The sequence below is a fragment of the Onychostoma macrolepis genome, chromosome 01 (assembly GCF_012432095.1).
Source record: "Onychostoma macrolepis isolate SWU-2019 chromosome 01, ASM1243209v1, whole genome shotgun sequence".
NCBI lineage: Eukaryota > Metazoa > Chordata > Actinopteri > Cypriniformes > Cyprinidae > Onychostoma > Onychostoma macrolepis.
This window is the reverse complement of record NC_081155.1, coordinates 24,729,410-24,755,588: the sequence shown is the minus strand read 5'-3', so window position 1 is coordinate 24,755,588 and position 26,179 is coordinate 24,729,410. Positions and strand designations below refer to the sequence as shown.

General features: G+C 37.7%; 1 protein-coding gene across 2 annotated transcripts in view; it reads left to right on the top strand.

Moving 5' to 3' along the window:
* Positions 1 to 18,673: 18,673 nt before the first annotated feature.
* nlgn4xa (neuroligin 4 X-linked a) overlaps positions 18,674 to 26,179 on the top strand; it is a 99,174-nt gene continuing 91,668 nt past the window's right edge. For both annotated transcript variants that reach the window (XM_058772283.1, XM_058772279.1), the window contains exons 1-2: positions 18,674 to 18,954; positions 24,821 to 25,576. In XM_058772283.1, coding sequence (XP_058628266.1) covers positions 25,114 to 25,576 — 463 coding nt within the window. In that variant the 5' untranslated portion in view covers positions 18,674 to 18,954; positions 24,821 to 25,113. The remainder of the gene's footprint in view (positions 18,955 to 24,820; positions 25,577 to 26,179) is intronic.

Sequence of the window (26,179 nt, the reverse complement as noted above, 5' to 3'; positions counted from 1 at the left end):
AGGAGCGGGTGGGCATTTGTGAGCCTCCATCAGCTGTGGGCTCGGGCATGCGCTCCAGTGTCCACTCCACAAAGGCGGAGAAATTCGCTCGAGGACCATCTTCAGACGACAGCACTCTGCACGAGATGTTTAAACTGGTGTCATAGAACGCACAGAGCGCATCGACCGGGTAGCTGGTTAGAGCAGCGAGGACCAGGAACAGTCTAGTATGGCCCTCGAGCGATCTCTCCCCCTGCTCCTGCAGGAGGAGGAGGTATTCCGGACGGGAGAGGGGATCCATGGAGCACACAACGGAAACAAAAACACTTGGAGAAAACGGGAAACAAAAATGGAGGGTAGACACACGGAGGTAACTGTTTCGGTTGGGTCTTCTGTCACGATCTGTGCGGGGAAGAACGAGGAGACGAGGAGTACATGAAACAATCTTTAATGAAGTCCATAAACAGGGTACATCCAACATTGGGGAACACACAAACTGAGCAAGTAGACCAGACAAACACAAACTGAATGGACTGGGGCTTAAGATCACATGACAATCAGGGGAAAACGAGACACACCTGGAATCAAATCAACACAATCAATGGGAGACAGAAACTGGGTCACAGAGCACATGGGGAGCAAAAACACAACACAGACAGGTCCATAATCCTGACAGAAACGTGTCTGCTAACAATTCTGAGGTTCCCAATTAAAAATGTAATGTCAAGTGTTTGTTCAACAGTACATGTCTAAAAAGCATAGCTCTGGCAAGCATATCTATAGTATCAAAATAAACACAATACCACCAACACTTTGTATTTGTGTGGGTAATTACATTGTAGGGACTGAATATCTCCAAGAAGACAGTAAACCTACATTGTGGAAATCAGCTGATAGAAAGTTAATGGAAAGTGATCAATATAACAGAAAGACAGTTGTTTATATGTGTGCAAACATATATTCTGTTACTGACAATCACACATGACAAAGGAAGTAAACTAGGTCAGAAAGTGATGGAACACAACATAAGCACTATTAAACTAAGACTGAATTCCTATTGGCATGACAATTGGAGCCGTTTCATATTAACCATTCAAAAATTGTGCTATGGATATTCACATTTAAAGGCTTTAAAAAGTTGCTATGACAACATGATTAGTTTAGCCCCTCTAAGGTTCATGCAACAATGAGCAGCATTGCAGCTCATCACACATTTATTTGCTTCTGTGGTATAGAACATGGAATATATTACTAATGTAGTTTACAGCTTTGCACAAATGTGTAAAGAAAAGAAAGAAAGAAAGAAAGAAAGAAAGAACTATAATAGCCAACGTATTTTTCCATATTTCTCATTAAAATAGATGATCCACATTTAATTATTTACAGACTTTTATAATAGATATTATTTGATATGTAGAAACACAGTTTTAAATGTTAATTTTAAATTGTATTAATTTTAGATCTTCAGTCTAATTATGTTTTCTTTTATTTGTGAGTATGTGCTGCTCATGCATTTCTGAATAATATATTTGGTTTTGAGCACAGTTCAAATCACATCAGAAATCTTCTCTACTAGTTAAAGAGACACATGAAACCAGAAGAGGTGACTGTGTTCTACATACAGCTGTGAGCCTGAGCAACACTGTGGAAAGGAAAGACCACTCCAGAAACAGGACCCATTTACAGTGTAGAATAAAGGCCATCATTTAAACAATGATTGTCGGGCAAAGTCTAGTCTACTTTCAACCCCACTGAAACAATATGAGGACACTTCACTCTGACTAAGAGGTAAAATACAGTTTTAAAGTTGAAAAGTGGTACAATGGATACTTTGCGCTAGGGAAATCATTTTTGGACATCTCAGAGCACTTAAAGTTACATTTAGACCATGTCACTGAGACAACAAATAGCATCGCTGTCTTCTCCTATCCTTCAGAAGACGAGGAGCAGAGGAGCTGGTATTTGACCTGAAATAGATTTTAATTTGTGATTTATGCAACTGCTGCAAGTCTCATAGTATGGACTGTCAGGAAATAGATGATATTAGCCTAGGGGCGTTCGATAACTAATTTAACCCTGGGCGCTAATGCTGAGTCTGACAGATCAATCAAGAAGGTGTTAGATTCTCTGATGCTTATGATTCTCTCTAGCACTGTCAACCTGCTCTATTAAATGGAACTGACCATATTAGCAGACTCAATCAAACATCAAAAGTCACAGAATGTAATTTTAGCTGAATATCATGAATTTCCTGCTAAAAAGGGACTGGTCTTAGTTGATCTATCTCTGGGTTGTCTAATCCTGCTCCTTGAGGACCACTCCCCTTGTCCAAATACCCACAATTGCGGTCTTTGCACTTGACCACTTGACTACTTAAATCCCGAATTCCGGAAATGTTGGGACGTTTTTTCTTTTTTTAAATATGAATAAAATGAATTTAAAAGACTAAATTTAAAACTAAAATAATTTAAAATCACATGAGACAATGTTTTATTCACAACATTTATTCAGAACATAGATAACATAACAAATGTTTAAACTGAGAAATTTTACAATATTATGCACAAAATAAGCTAATTTCAAATTTGATCCCTGCTACAGGTCTCAAAATAGTTGGGACGGGGGCATGTTTACCATGGTGTAGCATCTCCTCTTCTTTTCAAAACAGTTTGAAGACGTCTGGGCATCGAGGTTATGAGTTTCTGGAGTTTTGGTGTTGGAATTTGGTCCTATTCTTGCCTGATATAGGTTTCCAGCTGCTGAAGAGTTTGTGGTCGTCTTTGACGTATTGTTCGTTTAATAATGTGCCAAATGTCCTCTATAGGTGAAAGATCTGGACTGCAGGCAGGCCAATTCAGCACCCGGACTCTTCTACTACGAAGCCATGCTGTTGTAATAGCTGCAGTATGTGGTTTTGCATTGTCCTGCTGAAATACACAAGGCCTTTCCTGAAATAGACGTCATCTGGAGGGGAGCATATGTTGCTCTAAAACCTTTATAAACCTTTCAGCATTCATAGTGCCTTCCAAAATATGCAAGCTACCCATACTGTATGCACTTATGCACCCCCATACCATCTGAGATAATGCTGATAACATGCTGGAAGGTCTTCCTCCTCTTTAGCCCAGAGGACACGGTGTTTGTGATTTCCAACAAGAATGTTAAATTTGGACTCGACTGACCACTTTTCCACTTTGAAACTGTCCATGGCGCTTCTGGACCATGTTCATATGGCTTCTTTTTTGCATGATAGAGCTTTAGTTGACATCTACAGATGGCATGGCGGATTGTGTTTACCGACAGTGGTTTCTGGAAGTATTCCTAATGTCAATGACAGAATCATGCTGATCAGTGATGCAGTGTCGTCTGTGGGCCCGAAGAACATGGGCATCCAACGAAGGTCTTCGGCCTTGTCCCTTACGCACAGAGATTTCTCCAGTTTCTCTGAATCTTTTGATGATGTTATGCACCATAGATTATGAGATTTGCAAAGCCTTTGCAGTTTGACGTTGAGGAACTTTGTTTTTAAAGTATTCCACAATCTTTTTATGCACTCTTTCACAGATTGGAGAACCTCTGCCCATCTTTACTTCTGAGAGACTCTGCCTCTCAAAGACATCCCTTTCATAGCTAATCATGTTACTGACCTGATGTCAATTAACTTAATTAGTTGCTAGATGTTCTCTGAGCTGAATCTTTTCAAAATGTCTTGCTTTTCATTCCCCATGCCATTTTTTGAGACCTGTAGCAGGCATCAAATTTGAAATGAGCTCATTTAGTGGATAAAAGTGTAAAATTTATCTGTTTAAACATTTGTTATGTTCTCTATGTTCTATTATGAATAAAATATTGGATCATGTGATTTGAAAGTCTTTTAGTTTTCATTTTATTCAAATTTAAAAAAACGTCCCAACATTTCCGGAATTCGGGATGTATTATATTAATATTTCATTTACATTGGAAAGGTTTCCGTGACCTCTCGCAAGATCTCAGCAAAGGTCTCATGATTTATTCCAAAACATGATGCATGATGGGAAACATTAAGCCTCGAATAGCGCTCCAGAGCGGACACTGCGCTTTGGCATTTTTAAGACCTGGGATGGTCTTGCGCACTTACTTCCTGTCACGCGCACATGCTCTCAAGTGGCCAAGACCGCAAGTGTGGGTATCTGGACAAGGCAACTATTTAGCTCCAGTCATAATCAAAAACACCTGTACCAGCCAATCAAGGTCTTCAAGATTACTATAATCTCTTCCTTCCAGGCAAGTGTGTTTTGTGCAGGTTGAAGTAAAACACTGCAGGACATTTGCCAGCAAACTAGATCAGTCTCTGAGATCAGCTAAACCAGCAAACCAACTTTTTTTCAAGCCAAACTTTTTTCCAAATTCATGTTACACAAGATCGCATATGTAAGATAGTGACTCAAGGCAGTATTATATAAGATACTACTTGGGCAATGTGATTTTACAATAAAAGTAATTTTTAGAATGAAACTGTGGAAGTCATGCATTGGCTCATGCTAACACAGTCTACCGCTGCTTGCTTCCTGGAAATTATGTAATCTGATTAGTTTTATCAGAGACATAAAAGGCTTTAGTTAGAAATACAAGTGTTAGTCAAGCAAGAGTGTAGACTGAGTGATTTAAAGAGAGAGAGAGAGAGAGTAACTTGCTGTAACTTCTGTAAGGAAAGATCACTGGATGTGCACTTTGGGAATCATGGCGGAAGTAAGTCATGCGGAGACTTTTCATGTACTGCTTTATGAATGCTATGAATTCAGAGTTATGGATTATGAATTATACATAATTACATATAATGACATGAATGCTCTTTTGAAATACTGTTTTGCACGGTAGGCATATTTTGATGGAGGACTATTAAGTTGTCCTCGCAGACTGCATGCACATGCAGCATGCCAAGGGGAATTTGTTTCACAAACAAATGACTCTTATGAATTGGTATTTTTAGTAAATTAACATCAGAGGAACAAGTCTGTAGCTATGCTAAACTTTTCAAAAACGCAATGGAAAAACTTTTGTATTGTATGTAATTTAGTACATACCCACATACACCCTCTGTTAATAGCTGAAACTCAAACATTATTTGGAAATCTAGTCATGTCTTAGTGATCTCAGGCATTGATGTTTTGTCATTTATTTCTAATATTTTCAAAATCATGGACATTTGTAATTTGTTGGTGACTTTTTGTTGCTATTTTTTTATTTTTTATTTTTTTGTTAAACTTGATACATTAAAACTTGGGATTTATATATTTTACCCAAGTAAGCAGATATTGATATAAGTTGTTCTCACTGGGTAAAATTAGACATGTTCTCCAAAATTTGTTGATAACTTTAATAGATAATAAATTAATTTACACAGTTAGTTAATGGGACCCAATGTCTTGGTGCCCTGACCCAACATCAGGCACCTAGCAAAATTTGTTGAATTTAGGCTTATACACTGTCCCATTTTATCCAATCTTTGGCTGTGTTCAGACTGTAATCTGATTTTTGCTCATATGTGACTCAGAGCTGTTTTTTTTTTTTTCTTCTTTTCATAAATGTGAACAGCATATTGTGACCTCAGTCTGAACAGTCATATCAGAATTTTATGCAGCCAACATGCACTGTTAAAAGATTTTACATCCACGTTATCATTATTATTATTATTATTATTATTATTATTATTATGTGTCCTGTGGATTTCAGATTCAGTACACAGGCTGCTGCTGCTAGGGCTGCTGCTTGTCACCGCAAGTCACTCCTGCTGTGTGTGCTATAGAAGGCCTAAAGCACTGTAGCTAGATCAACACTCTGTCCGAGAGAAATACCTACTTCTTTTCCAACATGTTTGTTTCTCAGTGAACACGTCTCTTTATATCTTACCATATTGGCAAAAAAATATGTTTCAATATTGGGAGAGTCAGTGTGGAGGAAGCAATGATTGCTGCCCATCAGATGGTCTATATTTCTGTAATTAAATTGTTGTCAATACTTCATATTTCACAAGAGGCACACGGACAACAACTGACCTTGCTCTTGTTCATGCAACAGCTAGCAACTCATTGCTTTTCTTATCTCAAGTGCAACAAGGTGTTTCAGTGTATACAGAAAATAACTCTCTTGTACAGTTGAACAAATCCATTACTTGTTGGAAACAAACAAATTACATAAAATTGCCATAATGAGATACAAGGATGTTTTTTCTGTCTAGAAAAGGGGAGGCTGTTTTCAGTCCTGCTGCGCAGCATGCTGCAATCTGTAAGCGCTGATTCACAAATCGATTGCAGGGCGCGGATAGCTTTTTGATTAAGAACCTCGATATATTTCTGTCTCTCTCTGTCTCACTGTCTCTCTATCTATTTCTCCTTCTTTCTCCCCATGCTTTTCTTTTTCCTTCAATTTTCTCTTTCTTTCCTATGCTCTTTCTCTTTCTTTCCTCAAACCCACTTTCAATCTACCTTGTCTCTAATCTTTCCCTCCCCCTCCTGTAAGAGGAAGTTGTCCTCGGCAGAAAAGGAGTATTGCTCTTGTGAGCACTGCTGTCTGGAGAAACACATGGGTTTGAGACGTAGGGAATGCACTGAACACGGTATTACAGATGGGATGCAGGTGGCGTATTGATCGGGCCCAAAAACTCATCAAGTCATTCCAAGAAACTGTCCTATGGATTCGGCATCCTGGACATCAGTCTACAGCACATCCCTCCCTCCTCTGACGGATGAGTCCATCCCATCCTTTTGGAGGCCGAAGATGCAGTCCAACATTCCCTGATGTGTCCTAATCAGATGCTTATTTTTTTTGCTTCTGACAGACTGACCCTGAATTGACCCTTCGCAAGACCCACTTCAACAACTTTTGCCATCAAACATTTTCTTAAACAAGCTTTAGCTCTTTTCTAATGTAAGTCTGTGAGGGATCTGGGTGTTTCTGTCTGTGTTAAAATTACAATTTCATGGAAAATATACAAAACTCTTAAATGTGGCAAATCTTTAGAAGTGCATGCTGTGAATGAAACAGCCCTCATTTCCAAATAAACATGTAGAACAGCATGCAGGATACTACATTAATAATTTAACACCATTTCATTTACTTATTGATTCAGGACATTGTAACGTCGATAGTGACTAAGTGACTAAAAGTATCACAGTAAATGTGTTGTGAACAGTTCTGTTGTTAATGCTATTACTTGTAATTACTTTAAAATGTGGCATTTGCCTCTTTTCTGAATTGTCACCACAGATGTTCTGTAAAGCAGGTAGCAACAGTAAGCAAGGGAGGTGGAGCTTACCGAAGGGTCAGTTCTCTTTAGATGGAAGACTGATTCATTGGAGAGTGTCCGTGATGAGAAACACAACACGTACTATAGTAATAAGAGTAAATTATGCACAATTACAAACAACAGTAGCACTTTATTTTAAGGTGTCCTTGTTACAAGTTGCATGTACTTACTATTATAATAACAACAAATTATGCATAATTACATGCAAACCTAAGCCAAACACTAATCCTAAGTCTAACCCTATAGTAAGTACATGTAGTCAATTAATATTACTCAGGACTTAAATGTATAATTACACTGTAACAAGTACATCTTAAAATAAAGTGCAACCCAAACAACTAACACAAAACTATCTGAAGAGTTCCGATGCAAAAACCTCTAAGTGCCGTCTGAAATTTTCATCTAAAATGAGCATTTTTATCAGGCTCCTATGTTTAGGTTCAGTAATTTTACTCTAATGGCAGTGCATAGGTCCTTTTCTATGCAATAAAAGTGAAATAACTGAACATAAATATAGGAGCCTGATAAAAATGCTCATTTTAGAAGAAAATTTCAGACGGCACTTAGAGGCTTTTGCATCTGAACTCTGATCTCTTAATCAAAATCTTATAGTAAGTATGTGTTATTAATTAACATTATTCAGTACTTAATTGTATAATTGTAATGTTACAAGGACACCGTAAAATAAAGTGTAACATCAACTCTTTTATTGTAATAGACAAGAAAATATAGATTTTAACTTATTAATACTCTTTTTGTCAGATTTAAACTAATCACAGGTATTTCCCATAAAGTCTATGAAGAGAGACCACTACAAATAACAAAATGTTCTTTTCAAGCTAAAATATATTTTTTAGAGAATTGTGTAACATGCTACAGACTCTATATTTATATTAAAATAACTATTATTTTCCCATTATTCTACTGAGATTTCCTTTGGATAAAAAATTGTTTTCTTTTGAATTTCTATGATTCAATTTTGGGCAAAGGTAATTGTTTAAAAAGACTTACACATAATCATTGTGCATTCACTGCCACAGTGTTCCTAGTCTACAGTTCTGAATCACATATAGTGTGTGTGTAATGTGTACACACACACACACTGCCCCAGCAAGCAAGCTTGTCAGACTTAGTTCTATCCCCTCCACACTGTGAGATGGATGGGAAACACAGAGTGTGAGTCAGAGTGCTGTGTGTTGCACCACATACCTTCCCCCCAACTTTCTGTCCTTCAAAGAGCAGATTAGAAGATCCATACTGTGCACATTTGGAATTATTCCTGAACCCCAGACCTCAGTGTGTAAATCCAAACCCTGGCACTTGTACGGGTCAATCAGACACTCTCTGAGCATGTGTGAACTGACATTGTCACATATTCCTGTCTGTTATGATGTTTAGTCCATGGGGTTTCAGTAGCAGCTGCCCCATTGTGCTGATCCAAGATCAGTTTTCTAAGCCCTTTAATAACCTTGCAGTCTGGAATCCCCAAGAAAGGAGGAGGAGGAGGAGGAGGAGGAGGAGGAGGAGGAGGATGGTCCTGGTTAAGATGAAAGGGCAGCTTGTACCTGGAGCAACAAAAGGCTATGACCAGTCATGTTCATACAAGGATAAACATATCATGTGAGATGGAAGCCTCACAGACATTTTAATTTCCACTGTGGCAGAATTAATTTACTGTATTCTATCTGGTTTGGCTAGCTAACATGGCAGAAGACCGGTGCATTTTAAAGACCATCTGGGTTCTGATGAGTGAGCATTATACTGTATTTGTGGGATTCTGGGTCAACCAAGTGCAACGATGACAACAGAATTGCATTTAAGTCGGCTTTGACTTGCTTTAGTGCTTTGTATGGATTAAAGCATTTTGTCCAGACTTGCATGCATGTAGGTTTGGCATTTACATACTATATATTGTCTCAATGTATGTTTATATTAAGTCTTAATGACACTAAACTTTTATCCTAATTTGATATAAAATGATCTACAGTATAACACAAATTAGAGAGAGAGAGAGAGAGAGAGAGGGGAAGAGAGAGGGAGAGAGAGGGAGAGATTGATTGAGATGCTTTACCTTGAATTATCTGAAACCGTTTTTCCAGCTGGTGTGTCACAGCCTTGAGAAAACCTATCACCTTCCGAACAACTTTATACTTGACCTGCCACATTTTTTTCTAGCTCCTCCTTCACTGCCTGGTACATCTTGCACTCATCTGCCTTGTTGATTTCATCACTTTCTGTGAAGCTTCCCATTTGGACTTGTCTTTAGTCCATGCTCTGCGTACATTAGACGATCCATCTCATCGCCCTGTTTGTTTCTAATCCGTGTATGCTGTTAATGTTGCATTAGAAGCTGGAGGCCTCCCTGCACAGTCTGCACTTTCAATCTTTTTTGATACTATAGAGTACTGTTTATTGATCTGGTACTGATGATGTATCCATGATGTATTCATAGATGCTTTGCATTTCCTCCTTTACTGGCCTTGACACTGTATACATCATCTCATCTTCTTTTCAGCTTGAATGCGGCTTCTAGATATTAAACTTCAGGTGCAATGCTATGCACATTTCTTACTGCAAAGCACAATTTCTTTTTGTTAATATTGACTGCTTTCGGTTACTCTCTTGTTCTACTCACTGGGATGAGTGACAGGGCGTATGAATTGTTCTTTAGCTCAAACAGTAGAGGTCATAGGTTTGACTCCCAGGAAATGTATAAAGTGATAAAATGTATAGGCCAACCTTGGAGGTAATAGATAAAAGCATCTGTCAAGTAATCTTGAGCTTATATCCACTAAAGCTGTCCTATTGTGCTTTTTACACTTTCAACCTCCTTTAGGGCATAATGTTGCTGTTTTTAGCATGAAGGTCTGCAAAGTTACAAAGCACAAAGTCCACTCCAAAAGGGAGTTTTTCTTTATATCAGTAAGCACTGTTTCTGAATTCATTCACTGTAGAGTTGAGTTAATAGTGAGATATTGCCAAGTCCACTGTTTCACAGACCTAATGTAATATGCAATTTCTTCCCAAACTGTTTACATTCATAGACATTACTAACTCAGTCGCTAACTCAGTTAGCTGGATTTGATTGTTGCTGATTTCGCTTGATCTTGGATGTTTTGGTTCTTCGAAGCTCATCCCGGAGTTACTGTCATAGCAACAGGTCCGTAAGCTTAAATCTGCTTGGGAGCAGGTTTATTTCATGTAAACAGGATTAGATCGCATCTTTTTAAGCAGAATTGATACTTAAAATATGTCCCAGCCACCGCTACTTTATTATAAGAGTACCCTACTGGTCCAGGGACAATAATTTCAAATAATAATAATTTCAAAACTAATTTGAAAATAATATAACAATTTTGTGTAGTCTATAATACTATAGACACAGCCAGTTTTACTCATTGAAAGATTTATTAGTGATTAAATAATTACTTTATAATTGTATTGGAGTCTTACACACATCACAATAATCACAGTCGTGCATTAATTTGAGTGGTAACAGATATTATGGGAGTGGCTTGATGGAGCGCAGGAGATGCAGATAACTGGATCTCTAAGAAACTTTAATTAATGCTGTCACATAAGAAATCTGCTTCAAAGATAAAATTAAATGAATTGCTAATTACAACACTGAAATAAAAATGTAAAGCCTGTACAAATACTAGAAATCATGAGTATAAATAACTGGCAATCATGTAAAAAAATTATAACAGTGCACATCTCATTTATCTATTATAACATTTATGTAGTTGTGTTCGCTTGGGTGTTTCCTTATAAAAGTCCTGAAATTTGTCAAGTTTTTTTGTCAGCTGTCTTTTTTAATGATGTGATGCCATTACGTTGCTGTCTAGCCTCCAGCCAATCGCTGCATTGCTGATCGTGGTTTTGAGTATCGATACATCTGCCCTTTTCGGGAACACGAGAACGCACAGTAATCTTAGACAACTTAATCCAGATATTTTAATCTAATACGCAAATTCGTTTGAAGAACCAAATTAGCCAGAGATCAGTTATCAGGATTAGAAGATCTGGAATCTTTCAAATGGTCTCAGATGTAATAAGCGACGTACAAACAACGGGCCCCTGCTCTTTCTACCAATATCTGGTGCTCTTGGCCATATATTATCATTTCCAGTTCTTTTCAAAACCACTGTTCTTGTGCATTCAAAGCAAATTCAACAGCACTATTTTTGTTACCAAATCATCAGCTTTTTTTTTTTTTCTCATCATAAACATTATGTGCCAAAGCTCTTCCAGAGAAGAGCATTTTGAAATTTATTATGACTGAATTATATTTCCCTTATACTTAATAACATATTAATAACATTTAACAACAGCACTTAACATATTCAGTAAAAAAAAAGAAAAAAGAAATATGCTTCTGATTGAAAATCCTGGGTCAGAACCATTACATGTTATAAACTTTGTCAAACTGTATATACTAACTTAAACCAGTGTTTAAGCAGAGGTTGATATAAATGTAAAGCTTTAGTATTTAAAAGTTAATGTATGATTTTGTATTTGCATTGCTTTGGTTGCTGCTGTCTAAAGCTATGAATCGAATTATGTAAATTATATTTATTAAGGCTAGGGAGGGGATACAGTGATGATTTACCTCACCTTTATAAAAAAACATGATAACATATTTTGTATTTATTTTTATTTTTTGGTTAACACTGTGAAATAAAATGACACAATTCTATCACTTTTCACCTCTGCTGACCCGAGACTTTAAGACATCAGCTGTGTTAAACAGCTGCAACATAACTTTGCCATGAAAAACTGGTTGAAAACCTATTTTTATGTTCACATGTATTAATACCTGTGAGCGTATGTGTGACTACCAATTGCAGATAAATGTGTTTTTTTGCCTAGAAGAACGTTTACCTGAATAATCTTGCTTTTAAGATGGTGTGTTTATGCTTTCCCAGTGAGTGCATGTGTGTCTGAGTGTCTTCGTGAGGTATGTGAAGCCAGAATCACCACATCTGTAAGCAGGTCAGTCTTCTGAAGCTCCCCTTGAGGAAACCAGAAAGAGTTCCATACCACCACTAATGATCCAGCACCATTTTCCAAGAAAGTGGAACATACTCTCCTGACCTTAAAAATGAAAAGCAAATACAAAATCTCAGTTATACAAGTGACACACAATACATTTTTCTTAAATATCAATATAATATCAATATTAATGCTACCACATAAAAAAAGTAACTGCAAGATAATAATTTGTTGGTTATGAAAAAGTAGATGAGTTCAATACTCTGTTCATCTCATTTGCCAATGAAATTTAATATTGTTGTTGCATATTTGCCTGAAGGCACAAAATTATGCACCCAGGTCAAATGAGAATTGCAAATATTTATGCTTCACTGTGGAATGTTTTATTTATTTTCATCTAAAATGCCTGATTGAATTGTGTCAACAAATTCACATGAGAGTCAATGAAGTCAAAATTGTTAAACATGCAAACTCTGATACTTAGTCAAATAAGCATGGAGTTACACTTTTTAAGATTTTTTTCTGAATGCATAGCTCATTCATTGACCATCTTGCGAAATCATCTTATTAAACGATTATGGAATGGATAGGATACTTAGAAAAGAAAAGTGTAACACAGGAGTGCAATATTCATTCACCATTAGAAGGAAAGAGGCACTCATGAACACGGACAATATCATCAGCCTATACATTATTAACGGCTTAGGTCAAACCACATCATCCTTATCCATCAACACATTCCGTTTTGACATTGATCTTTTTGCCCCCTTTACCTTCCGTATCTGTTGCTGCTGAAGGACAGTAGCACTCCGGTGCTTATTTTAGCTGCTCTCTGAATATGGAGATCCTTTGGAATTGAACCACTCAATCTGTCCATCAGCCCTTGTGAGACTGGCAGATGTCACAGAGGATTCATATCAAAGATTTTGCATGGACGTGCGATGTGGAGTGCTTCTTTCTGATGTGGGATGATATAGACCCTGTGGTCAGTGTCTGGGCAAGGATGTTCTGTGAAGGAAAGGTTGCATCCTCTGTGTGTCATTTTTCACCTTGCAATGCTCTTTTTAACTCCTTATATCCATGTGAGTGACTGATGCAGAGTAAAGTTAGTATTGCTAACTAAAACTGTTATTAAGGAGAAAACTAGCAGTGGGAAATTTTCTGTATATATTTATTTTATTTTAAATGCAGCTGAGTTGTTATGAATATGGGAAATAAAACGATGAACCCATACTTGTGACTTTATGATGTTATAATAATTATAATACTGTTTCCAATAAAATAACTGGTGCTAAATATATGTATTTCCAACAACCCTCATGTAGAGAGTTGGAATCTTACATGGGGTGAATAGCGAAGAGGACAAAGGCATATGACAATGTGAACCTTAATAAGGTTGTGGCGTTTCATCAAATTACATTCTGCTCAGTCTCATTTTACATGGATGGAATTTTCTTGAAAATTAAACTTGAAAATCATCTTATCAAGACTCATCACTGACTTGTCACATGGTTTCTACAATTTACATCTAGAAAAATTGATAAAGAAAATTGTTGAGGAATTAATTCTCAGAGAAAAAAAAAAACTGATGTAAGGTCAAAGGGACTTAATAAATGATCATTTATTCATGCATACATCAATATTTAACGGCCATATTAATATTTATTGAGACTAAGAATCCATATTTATCATATAAAGTACATGTATTATAGTTATATGAGTAATTTCTTTTATACAGATTATCTCACACATGGTCCCTTTTGAACATTCTGTTGACACTAAGTAATGTTGCAACTACATGTCAACAAACTCTCATAAGAGTATTAGTAGACTGTCTGCTTCATATCTACTAACTCCTTATTGTGTTGGTCTCCCAACAGATATTCTACTGACTATAAGTAACTTTGCAAGAACGTGTCAACTTAATCAAACCCTAACCCTACCAGTCAAGTAATACACTACTAACAATCTAATGAGAGTTAGTGGAAATGTAGGTGCAACATTACTCATAGTCAATAGAATGTGTTAAAGGGACCATCAAAATAAAGTGAAACCAAATCTTCATCTACACAGATGATGTTAGTACAGTATGCGGAAATTATATATCGCCTTATAGGTAACATAAATGGCAATATCACTCTTGATATAGGGGCAATATTATATATTGCAGTTCCAGCCATTCATAAAATAATTTCCATTCAGATTTATTCAAAACTAGACAAGGATATTTTGTATTTAAACTCTCACCCCAAAATTGAACCTTTCACGGTTGGATGCACACTAACAGTGCACTTTTTCACTATGCCACAGCCAAATGTAATATTTAATATCAAATCAATACAAGCAGTGCTATATGTCAAGTACATAACATCAATTATTAAAGAACAGTCGGCTAAGTCTTACTCTTACTCTCATTTCTTTTGACAGGCGCACTTCAGGTGTAAAAGCTGATATGCTATTCCATACCGCCCATAGCACTTGGCCAGCTCTCAGCAGCCATTGATGCGGTTGTCATGTCCGATACATCACAGGCTTTCCGCTAGAGACGTAGCAATTGTTACGTGGCTGCGGGATGCGGCCAGATTAAATGTGTAACTATGTTTGGGGTCAGCAGACAGTAGACAGATCCCTGCTATTAGACTGGGATGAGGGAGACAGTGAGGCAAAATGAACTGCATTGACTCGGGACGTGAGAAAATTTGAGAAATGAGAGATGTGGAAAAGTTTCTGTTGCTGGGTTACTCAAACATAATAGCGATGGAAGAATGGGATGGAAGGTGGAAGAATGAGCAGGAGACTCAGCACTGACTTGGGAACTAGTGAAAAAGTCTTATCATTGCTAAAATAACTTTTAACATCATATTTATCTCATAAATAAATAAATAAATAATACAGTAATATGTATTCCCTGTAAAGTTTGTACTGGTTGTTGTAATGGCACAATCCCTTTGAAAAGTCTTTTTCAGTCTCAGCCAGAGGCTGGAAATATTTATTTCCTCAGGCTTTCGGTGGGGAGACAAAACCATAAAGTAGCTGGTATATGATTATGTTTTAAAAAGTACTGTTCTGTAACAGATATAAAGAATAGGGAGTAAACAGTGCCAGGGATCTACTCACATTACACTCGCGTGGGCCCTCGGCTGCCATATGAATCCATTTGCTGCCCTGAGGCAACAAGCTTCATCTGTGCCGGGAGTTTGAACGCCTGGAGAAATGAGCGCCCATGGTCTTTGATCTAAGTCTCTCGCGCGTGATTGTATCTTTGCAATCCGAAGCACTTAGGCACGCTCGGTAATTTCCACTACAGCCACAGCACCACAGTGCATCAGCCACTGTTAGTAATTGTACCTTCCAAGCTGCAGAAATTACATAACATATGCCCTTTTAATCTAAACATCCAATTACAGCTGCGATCAGTAATAATAATATCATAGATTAAAACAAACTAGTTAATAAATGACAGAAGCTTTCCAATAGAGAGAGCTCTCCAGAAAATGACAGTGTTCCTTGTCATCCTAAAAATTTTATGCTGAACTCATAATATGAAATCTTTTCTCAGTAAATCTAAAGTTCACTGTCTGTATGTTTGCCGGAAAAAGAATTTGCAGCAATATTTCTGTATGTAAAAGTGATTTACAAGTGTGTGTATATATATATATACACATCACCTTTATTTTTTATAGCACTTTATACAATAGAGATTCACAGTATTAAACAGGAAAGTAACAGAATCAATGATGCAAACTTCAAACATGAGGCAAATCCAAAATTTAGTTATAAAGCAACGGTTGCAAGACAAGTCTGTATGTATTCAGCTCCAGTCAGTTCAAGTTTAGTTCTCATCCAATATTGAGCGCGTGCATTTTCTGGGATCGAACCCATGATCGCGTAATTACATATCGTCGTATAACGCAATGCTCTACCAACCGAGCTACGCGAAACCCGAGCTATAACGCAGATAAAAGAGTACAAAACATTAATATGAAAATGTCCTGTTGCCGATAGGGGCGCAATTGTAGTATACGCTCTGATGGGTCGTATTTCAGGGATTTGGACAAATGACCTATACGGGCGTATTGGTTGGAGGACAGGTTGCTTTATTTTAAGGTCTCTTAACTAGTTGCTTATTAGCATGCATATTACTAGAATATTAGCCATTTATTAGTAGTAATTAAGCAAATATTAATGCCTTATTCTACATGACCTTTGTAACTGGGCTGACGAGACGTGAGATGTGCGGATCCATGTGCAAGCTTTTATTTAGAGGCATGGTCATAAATACAGGCAGGGTCGAAACAATGGCAAACAGGTATGGCAGCGACAAGACAAAGAATAATCCTAGGACAAGCGTGGGTCGACGATCGGCGAACAGTATCCAATGGGGAAAGGCAGAGAGATAATCCAGGTACACGAGCTAGAATCCAAGAGAGGTGCAAACAGTGTCCAAACGGCAAGGCAAGGGTTAATCCAAGGAACACGGTCTAGAATCAAACACGGGAAAACAGGCAAGACTAATACAACTAAGTGGGCTTCGTAGAGTAGCTATCGCTAAGAGAGGGATTAAGTGCATACAATACTTGGCAGTGAGGGAGGGAAAGTTCATGGTTTAAGTAGGGTGTGTGATCAGTGCAATCAGCTGTGTGTGCAATCAGTGCAATGGATGATGGGAAATTGAGTCCAGTGTGATGTGCGCTGTGAGAGTCAGTGTGGTGAGCGAGTGTCCTCTGGTGGTGAGTGAACGGAAGTTCATAGACCGGATTCGTGACAAACTTATTCTACATCCCTAAACCTACCCACTACCTAAATTGAACAACTACCTGTCACGGTGTGTCGTCGAGGCCAGGGAAACGCGGAGACGAGGAACTCAGTAATGAAGACTTTATTAGCAACCACATAGACTTACACATGACAATAAACGAGATATGACAATCTAAGACGGAACACTGAGGTCAGGGAACACAGAATTTAAGAATACTTAGGAGACTAGGAAATTAACTACACAGGGCTGGGGACTAATTAACAAAACAAGGACAGGAACACCAAATATGGTCACAAGAGGAGGGGAAACACAAGACGCGGAGACACAGTCTGACACTACCTTACTAACTATTAATAAGCAGCAAATTAGTAATTTATTGAGGGAAAAGTCATAGTTGATAGTTAAGTGTTCCCTATTCTAAAGTGTTACCAGAGCTGTCAGCCAAGACATGGGAAACAAAGTAACTGGCGTTAATTATTTGAAAAAAGAAACTCAGATATTTCCTTCTAAATGAAAAAAGTAATGTGTTACTTTACTAGTTACTTAAAAAAAGTAATCTGATCACATGACTCACGTTACTTGTAAATGCATCACCCCCAACACTGTTACTGACACGTTAAGTCTTTTGACCCTAAATAAGCAAGCCAAAGCCCAATTCCATTGGGTTACAGAAATGTCGAAGAAACAAAACAAAACAAAACAAAACAAAACAAAACAAAAAAACACTGAAAGAAACCAGTCGTTTCAAGAGTACTGCTTTATAGTACTGGGACATTTCACTGTTCGTGAGCATGTGAGTGGTGCAAAGTGGAAACAGACTTTGTCTGAAGCAGGGAGCATGTTTTACGTTGCAGAGTTAAGAAACAGTCATTTGAAATTGCCAGTATGAATGATGGGCAGCTCACACCGAAGTCACTTTCAAATTAAGCAGCTTTCCATTGGTCAACACAGCAAATTTGCATGACAAATATGAACCTGATGTGAAATATTTTTGGAATTCCTGATCACATGCATTCCTATTGAAAGTGTGTTATCACACATTTAGAGTTTTCACTCTGAGAGAATTTGTAGACAATGTTGAAAGCAAGACCATACATTTTCTCACTTATTGAACACTCAGAGCAGAGAAAACCTGGAGAGGAACTTGAGGAAAACCTGGAGTGGTGATGAGAAGGGAAATCATACACTGTTCCACACTGTTTTTTTTCAGTGTTGCTTGCCAATATTCAATTTGAGAAGTTTGGCTTCTTTTGGAACTATCTCTGTTGGTCCAGGAGATAGTCTACAATCTAATTGGACAATTTTTGTTTGAAAAGTAAACTATTTGATATGAAATGATCAAATGGAGAATCAAAACCATGTTGCCGTGTTGATATTCAGTACAACAACACTCATAGTTATGTGATATTGCTTAAATAAATTGCTAAATATCTGTAACCCAAAACAACCACAAACACACAGCTATTATAAACGTACTGAAGCTGGTTAAAGGGTGATAGAGTGAATGCGGCAATCTATTGGTTGTAGGCATTGTAAATTTCATTCAGTGCAGTCCAATGGCAACGAGAGAGAGAGAGAGAGAGAGAGAGAGAGAGAGAGAGGGAGAGTCTCTCTCCCTTTAATCTCTTTTTTTTTTTCAGTCAGTGCTGACTCTTTCTATGGAGACAATCAGATTCTCTACAATTTACTGTTCCTCCGCAGTGATTTCAATGAATTACCTTAATCTATGTGGGTCATTTACATCAGATATGTTGCCGCGTCTCTGCTGAACAGTCCACGGTGTGCCACCTCTCTTTCGGACGGCAGCATCACGTTGGATTTTAACAGGGGCAGAACGGAGTTAGATTTTTTTCCCTTGTGTGGCACATACATTTTGACCGTACCTCAGGAAGTCGCGGCGGCAGGACAGAAGCCGTACAATGCAGATACCGCAAAGGTAAGCCACAAGAGCAGCCCTGGAAGTGAAAGTATCTCTTATATTGTGCTTATACAGAGTTGAACTGTTTGCCAGACGCCGCGTTCACGCTTATTTCCCGCTGGTTCCCAGGATTTTCCCCCTCCTCTCTCTCTCTCTTTCTCGCTCTCTGAAAGCTTCATCCATCCGGACGAAAGCAACGATTTTGCTTTGAGTGTTTAATTCGCGCCGGCTACTCGCGCTGATTTGCATGAAAAAGGCTGACCGTACAAACTGTTTCAGTAGTTTTTGGGCAAAACAGTTTGCGTAGACATTTTTTTCCTCATCGAAATTATTATTATGCTCAATAAAACCCTTATTCTACTCTCCATCATTAGTGTCAGAATCTACATTTAAAGATGATGCGCAAGTACACGGCATGAAAGAGTCTTTCATATGAGTCATAGCCTAGTAAATTTATGTACGCACTTAGACACTAAGGTTTTTTAGCAGGGGGTTCACGTGGCAGAAGTGTTTCGGTATATCTATACTTACCTGTGGCTAACCAAACCTCCGTACACTGAGCTATGTTGATTGATGTATGATTGTTTTCCCCATCGTACGTTTATAGCGGTTCACATCCACATGCGTGTTAATCACTCACTCGGTTTAAGTATGTGTTGGCGATAAATCTTTCGATATTTCGTTTCTCGAGAGCCATAATGTTGGGCCAGGGGATTGAAAGAAATGCGAGGTTATTATTTAAAACGTATTGCATTTGTGATAAAATACAATATCAGTCTGCGATGGGACACTTAGAAGGCGCGCTCAGACTGAAGACTGAAGAAGATATATGGCGTGTTTTGTTACTTAACTTTTGCCTGGCTTTGCTGTGGCTACAGACGAACCACATTCTCCTCAAAAGATGCGGTGAGTCCAGACTTTCATCACAGGGACCACTGTTTCAACCCAAGCTGTCCCGCTTATACAGCGGTGAACCACAAGGTGGTACTGTGGACATCTCCTGCATACGTGCGTGTTTTTGGGATGGAGTGAGGAGGGGAAATTGGGCCGCCTCTCGAACATTCGCACTGCACAGCATTTTAACCTTCACTTTGTGAGAATGCGCGGCAACTGTATGACATTAGTGTCGGTTTAAGTGGCGAAATATGGTTCATAATTGACGTAAATTGAAAAGTGCCGACAAGTTAAGTCTATCTATAATGTAAATCTCTAAAGACAGTCATTAGCTGTACTTTCAAAGTAGGAACTGAATTAGAAAAAAAACTGACTGATAAAGGATGTTTTTTGTTGTTGTTGTTGTTGTTTTTAATTTTTTTTTTAGGTAGGCTAAGTGTGTAATAGGCTACATACAGGCCTACATACTTCATCCACGATGTTGGCATTGTTCTTTGACCAATAGGCTATATTCTTTGACCTGTAACTTTTCAACAATAAAATGCAAGTAATTTAATTGTGTGCTGTAACTTAAGTTGACTACAGTACTGGGGCAACTTACTTGGTATCTGTAGTAGGCCTACACACACACACACACACACACACACACATACATATATATATATATATATATATATATATATATATATATAAAGAATAATAATAAAAAAAAAGAGGCATGATGCTATCACAAGCAAAATTAATTATGGTCTTGATCGTCCAGTTCAGTATTCATTTCACTTCCATTCTCTCACTAGCTCATAGGATCAGTGGTTGGCTGTTAGTGTCACCTTTGAATAAATTTTCACTCTCTCTCTTTGCTTTATGGGGTTCCTGTCCACACTCAGTCAACTGACTGAAAGATAGAAGGAGAGAATACAGCTTGAGAAAACAAATTCCAGCTGACTTGCCAGCCCAGACGCCATGTTGAATAAGTCATAGCAGGTGCTTTTGCCGAGGAATCGCACCACGTTTATCTGAAGTTCACCCAAAGGTCACAGCGATTTCTATGCTTTATTCCATGGTCTTTTGTCTATCGCTTGGACCGAATCGATGCTGTCTCCTTTGCGTCACGAGTCACTCTTTGAACAGTACATTTGTTAAAGCCTCCTTCAAGCAGATCATTTATTATAATTAAAATTCAGAGACAGACCCGGCACCTTCATTGAGATTCGCGTGAGTTATCTTCGGTGATCACACAGGCAGTGCATGCTATTTTCTAACCTTTTATTCTCTTTGGTCTCATTTCTCTCCTTTTTATTTGTCATACTCACTCATGTATCAAGGGTGCGTTTAAGTGAAGTGTGCGGTACATTTAGAATGGAAATTCCACCCAATCACCTTTATCTAAATATAACTGACAGAAACACACATTCTCTCTTCCTAAAATATTTTACGCATTAGTACTAGAAAACAGCATGTTTTATTTATTTATTTTATTTTATAAGAATTATTTACTTACCTCAGACAATCAATGGGAAAGTCAGTGGGGTCCAATGTTGTTTTGTCTCATTGTGTGGACAAAAACAATTTTTTTCTAAAAAGTGTTCATAAAGATTTTGGACAATATGAGGGTGAATAAATTACAAAATTGTCCATTTTGGGTGAAGTATCTTTTTGGGCTGGTAGCCAGTATGGCTACTTTGTTCTTTGTTCTTCTTTGTTGTAATATGGTATTTTGGCAGAAAGTGCCTTCATATACTGAGCCTCTTAAATGTAAGCATTGCTTGAGGATGTAGCAATACTGGCGTAAAGTTATTGAATAAATCCCTCTTGGCTGGTCTAGCTGGACAGCAGACGAGAGTGCAGGCAAACTGGATGCTACATAGCTTTTTGTCTGCGTTGGAAATTAAATTGCCGGCCAGACATGCAGGCCCATCTGCTTCGGAGGACAAATATGTACGTGAAAGATTTTCTGAAATGCCCATCTCGATGTCATGATATATAATGATAAACGGCAAAGAGAGAACTAATGAAAGCTTAGGACTTAAAAATCAGTAGGCCTTCCCTCTTAGATCAACAAAGGCCTCTTGATGGATAATGCTGTCTTAATTGCTAATTGTTTACTAATAGTATACCACAGTTTTTTTATTTTTTTTCAACTGCTTACACACTAAATCTTTACTTGTCACACAATTTCTGAAACCTGACACTCAAACGCCTGAACCACACACCAAATCTGCAAAACCATATACTAATTCTCAGCCTCTGACTCAGTTTTCAATTTCATAAAACACTTTTTGCAAAACACAACACACAATTCTCTATGTAACGCACACAAATCTTACAAGAACTAATATTATGTCAAAGGTGTTTGCAAATGTATGCTTTTGAGATATGTTTGTAATATTTTGAATGCAGTACTTCATTTTGCAAGAGATGCGAGGCATTTTTCATTTTGTGTTTTTGGATTTGTGTGTAAAGTTTTTTTTTTTTAAAGAAGCAAAGTTTTGAAAATGTGTAAGCAGTTAAAAAAAAAAAATGTAAAATGTGGTTTATTTTAAGAGAACAAGTTTTCTCAATTTTTTGTATCTCTTTGTAATGAAGCCATTGCTGTGTGCACACAGCACATGTCTTGATATCTGAGCTAAATGATGGTTTTAATTTAAAAAAAGAGTGGACTTAAAACCCCAGGGTGTTACGGGATGGGTCTTTCTGAGACCACCAATAAAGATCTTTTAAAGCATGTCATGTGCACTGGGACTCTAGACTTATTAAAGTCGTACTCCTTCATTAGATGCTGCCTTGGAGGAATATCACCTTTCAAATGCTCTAAACTCCCACTAAATATTTATCAGAATAATATTTTACAGTCATGTACTGTATCTGGGGATGTTCTCTGCATTGCATTTGCATTGTACTAGAGATAATGCTTCCGAGTTGTTTGTTTTCTTGTGCTTCCTAGTTTTCTCTTGCGACTGGCAGTGCTTAAAACATCCTGCCGTTGTTCTGTTATGAAGTGGGAAAGTGAAGATAACCCTAATCCTTTTGTAATTTAGCATTGCTCAACACCAATTTCAGTTAATGTGACTGTCTCAATGAGTCTATTATATCATCACAGCTTTGTTCACACAATTAACTTTCCTTGGGTTATACTATCTACCATCTGATCTCTGGTGAAATTGCTTTGTGATATGAGGAAATGAAAAAGTTATATCAATCAATCTTAGATTCTTGAAGAATTATTTAGACAGGCTTTGAAAATGACAGCGTAGATAACGCTGGGTGTGACATCTGTTAAACTCACCGTATTTTGAAGATGTTGGCGGAATGATGCCCTTTTATGACTATTTAAATAAGAGGTACTGATTCAAGAACGGTCTCATAGGAAACTTCACTTCACTTTCACTGACAGAGCTATTAATGGAGGGATCAGAGCGAACCAAACAGTTCATCACTTGCATATTTACTCAAGGACTCAAGTCATTAAAGTTTCCCTCCAGAGGTTCCAGCGAGCCTAGTTCAGTAATTTGAGGCAAATGTGCATGAGCAATCCATGTGATGATCTTCAACTGTATATGAAGTTAAACAAATCAGAGCTACGGTTTGCGTTGTATGATGGTGTAGAAGTTCAAGAGTATCAAAAACACCAAGTGATGAGGATCTTCTCGATTTCTTGTTTTCCCACCCACTCTCTTCCTCCTCTTTCTTGTATGTGGATGAAATGCATGGAGCATTCGTTATTCAAATTCACACGCTGGGTAGCATTTCTTGTGCATAATCTGCTCTCAGCTTTGTGCGCTTCTTCTGTTTGTTCATTCAGGTGGAAAGATTATCATTCTTTCAGACAATAAATGTGATGCAGACATACCATTTTACAATTCACATATATTTAAATCAGAGGCAAATTTGTATTCACGTCTACTCTAATGTCTCTAAGGAAATTTCTTTTGAATGCATTTGATTTATTCCAGAGGATCTTCCTGGAAAGATTCCTGGAAACACAGTGACCTTTAGCATTTCCAAATCTCAAGGAGTCTCAAACCAATGTCTTTCATGACATTCATTCTTTCATAATTACACAAAAGGTTTCCTATTGCTATGTTCCCAAATGTGTACTCGAACAACAGACCGGAGTCAAAGAATAATGGATAAATGTTTGGATTTGTGTAGATGACGGACCATGGTGAATTTTACGCTCTGATCGTGCTCATTGATTTCACATCTCATGCTTTTACTGATGATGACTATGAAGAGTAATCATGTAGCTCAAATTGTTAGCAATACAAAACTTATGGAAGGTCATGGGTTTGAATCTCAGGGAATGCATGAACTGATAAAGTGCATACATTGAATGTAATGTAAATTGCTTTGGATAACAGTGTCTGCCAAATACATGACTGTTAGAATTTCACATTGACAACTAAAAGCTTCCATTTTAGGACCAAGTCATCAGAACACTTCAAAGTCATAGATTGGTCATTTCTACACTAAGTGATGAGAAAGAGAATAGATAATGTATATATATCAAACTCAATTGTTGTTCTAAAACATAACTGCTTCAATCAAAGTGCCTGTTTTGGTCATAGATAGACAGTTTCCAATCAAATAGATCAATATGTTCTAAACGGCCTTATTTAGTGCAGCTAACCTCATAAATGGATATACTATACAATATGTTGTGTTTACGCTACAATGCTTCGCACGCAGTTATTTGAGCCTATCAATTTACCATACCGCTTACTGTATAAATTATGGCCCAGTCAATGGAAACATAGAGTCATATTTCAAAATAGCTATTGTTTGAATCTAGAGTATAATGATGTCTAAGTGTTAGCATTTATTTGCTATTTACTTCTATTATTGTAAATATTTCTCTTGCAGTGCAAGTTTACCTTGGTGCCTCCAATGCTTAACACAAAGCATGAAAAATAATGATGGAAATGGAATTCCTCTGTTTTTGTTTATGACAATGAATGGGAATTTATGGGCTGTTCTTTCTTTCCCACAGGCAAACCAATAAAGGAGGTATTGAAAGGAGGGAGTAATTACACCAGAGGACAGCTCAGGGGGAAGAACCACATTTTGTTTCTCATCAAAAGGATAGCAGTTAAAGAACGACAAAAATACAACTGAGATCTAGAATCGCCCTCATGGCATGGGGGAATGACATGATCATTGATCTGATTGGTGGGCGCGCTGTCAATCATCTGTCCATTGCAGCCTGAGGACGGGGTTTGACCTTGGCTGTGGAAGGAGTGGAGGACTGTGAATTCAACCAACTCTGCTAACCTCAGCTGGACCATGTCACGGTTCAGAGGAACCCCATGGATACCACTCACCATGGTTCATCCGCTGGCTACTCTACGCCTTTTTACCTGGATTGTGCTTGCAGCTGCTTGGCTAGCCATTACATGGGCCCAGCAGCACCCTATTGTCACGACAAACTACGGCAAGCTAAGAGGCTTGAAAACGGCTCTGCCCAATGAGATCCTAGGGCCTGTGGAACAGTATCTGGGGATTCCCTATGCCCTCCCGCCCACAGGGGAGAGAAGGTTTCAGCCCCCTGAGCCCCCCATGTCGTGGCCAGGGATTCGAAATGCCACACAGTTTGCTCCTGTTTGTCCTCAATTTCTGGAAGATCGGTTTTTACTCAATGATATGTTACCCGTATGGTTCACCGCCAACTTGGATACCGTTGTAACCTACGTACAAGATCAAAGTGAAGACTGCCTGTACTTAAACATTTATGTTCCCACGGAGGATGGTATGTAATTTCCTTCTTAAAAAAAAAAGAAAAATAATTTGATATATTGATATATTGTTAATGTTTCTTCTTGACAAGTTTCACTATTTGTTTGCTGATTTGGTTCTTCTCAGTTGTTTTTAGCAGCTTAGTTTGTTTAATTGGCATCATCACAACTTGATCTACGAAGATTTTCCAAGTTCAGCTAATTGTTGCTGACATCCCAAAACTAGATTTCCCTTTTTTTATTTATTTTTTTGGTCACACTTTATTTTAAGGTCAAGTTCTCACTATTAACTAATGGCTTTTGCCTCAATGAACTCCTAATTGCTTCTTATTAATAGTTAGTAAGATTATTAAGTTTAGGTATTGTGTAGGATTAAGGATGTATAAAATGGTCATGCCAAATATGTGCTAATATACTAATAAACAGCCAATATGCTAGTAATATGCATGCTAATTATCATCTAGTTATTAGCAGAGGCGGACAAAGTACACAACTCCATTACTTGAGTGAAAGTACAGATACTGCTGGTCAAATATTACTCCATTACAAGTAAAAGTTGTAAAGACAGATTTTTACTTAAGTAAAAGTACAGAAGTGCTTGCTTTTAAAAGTACTTA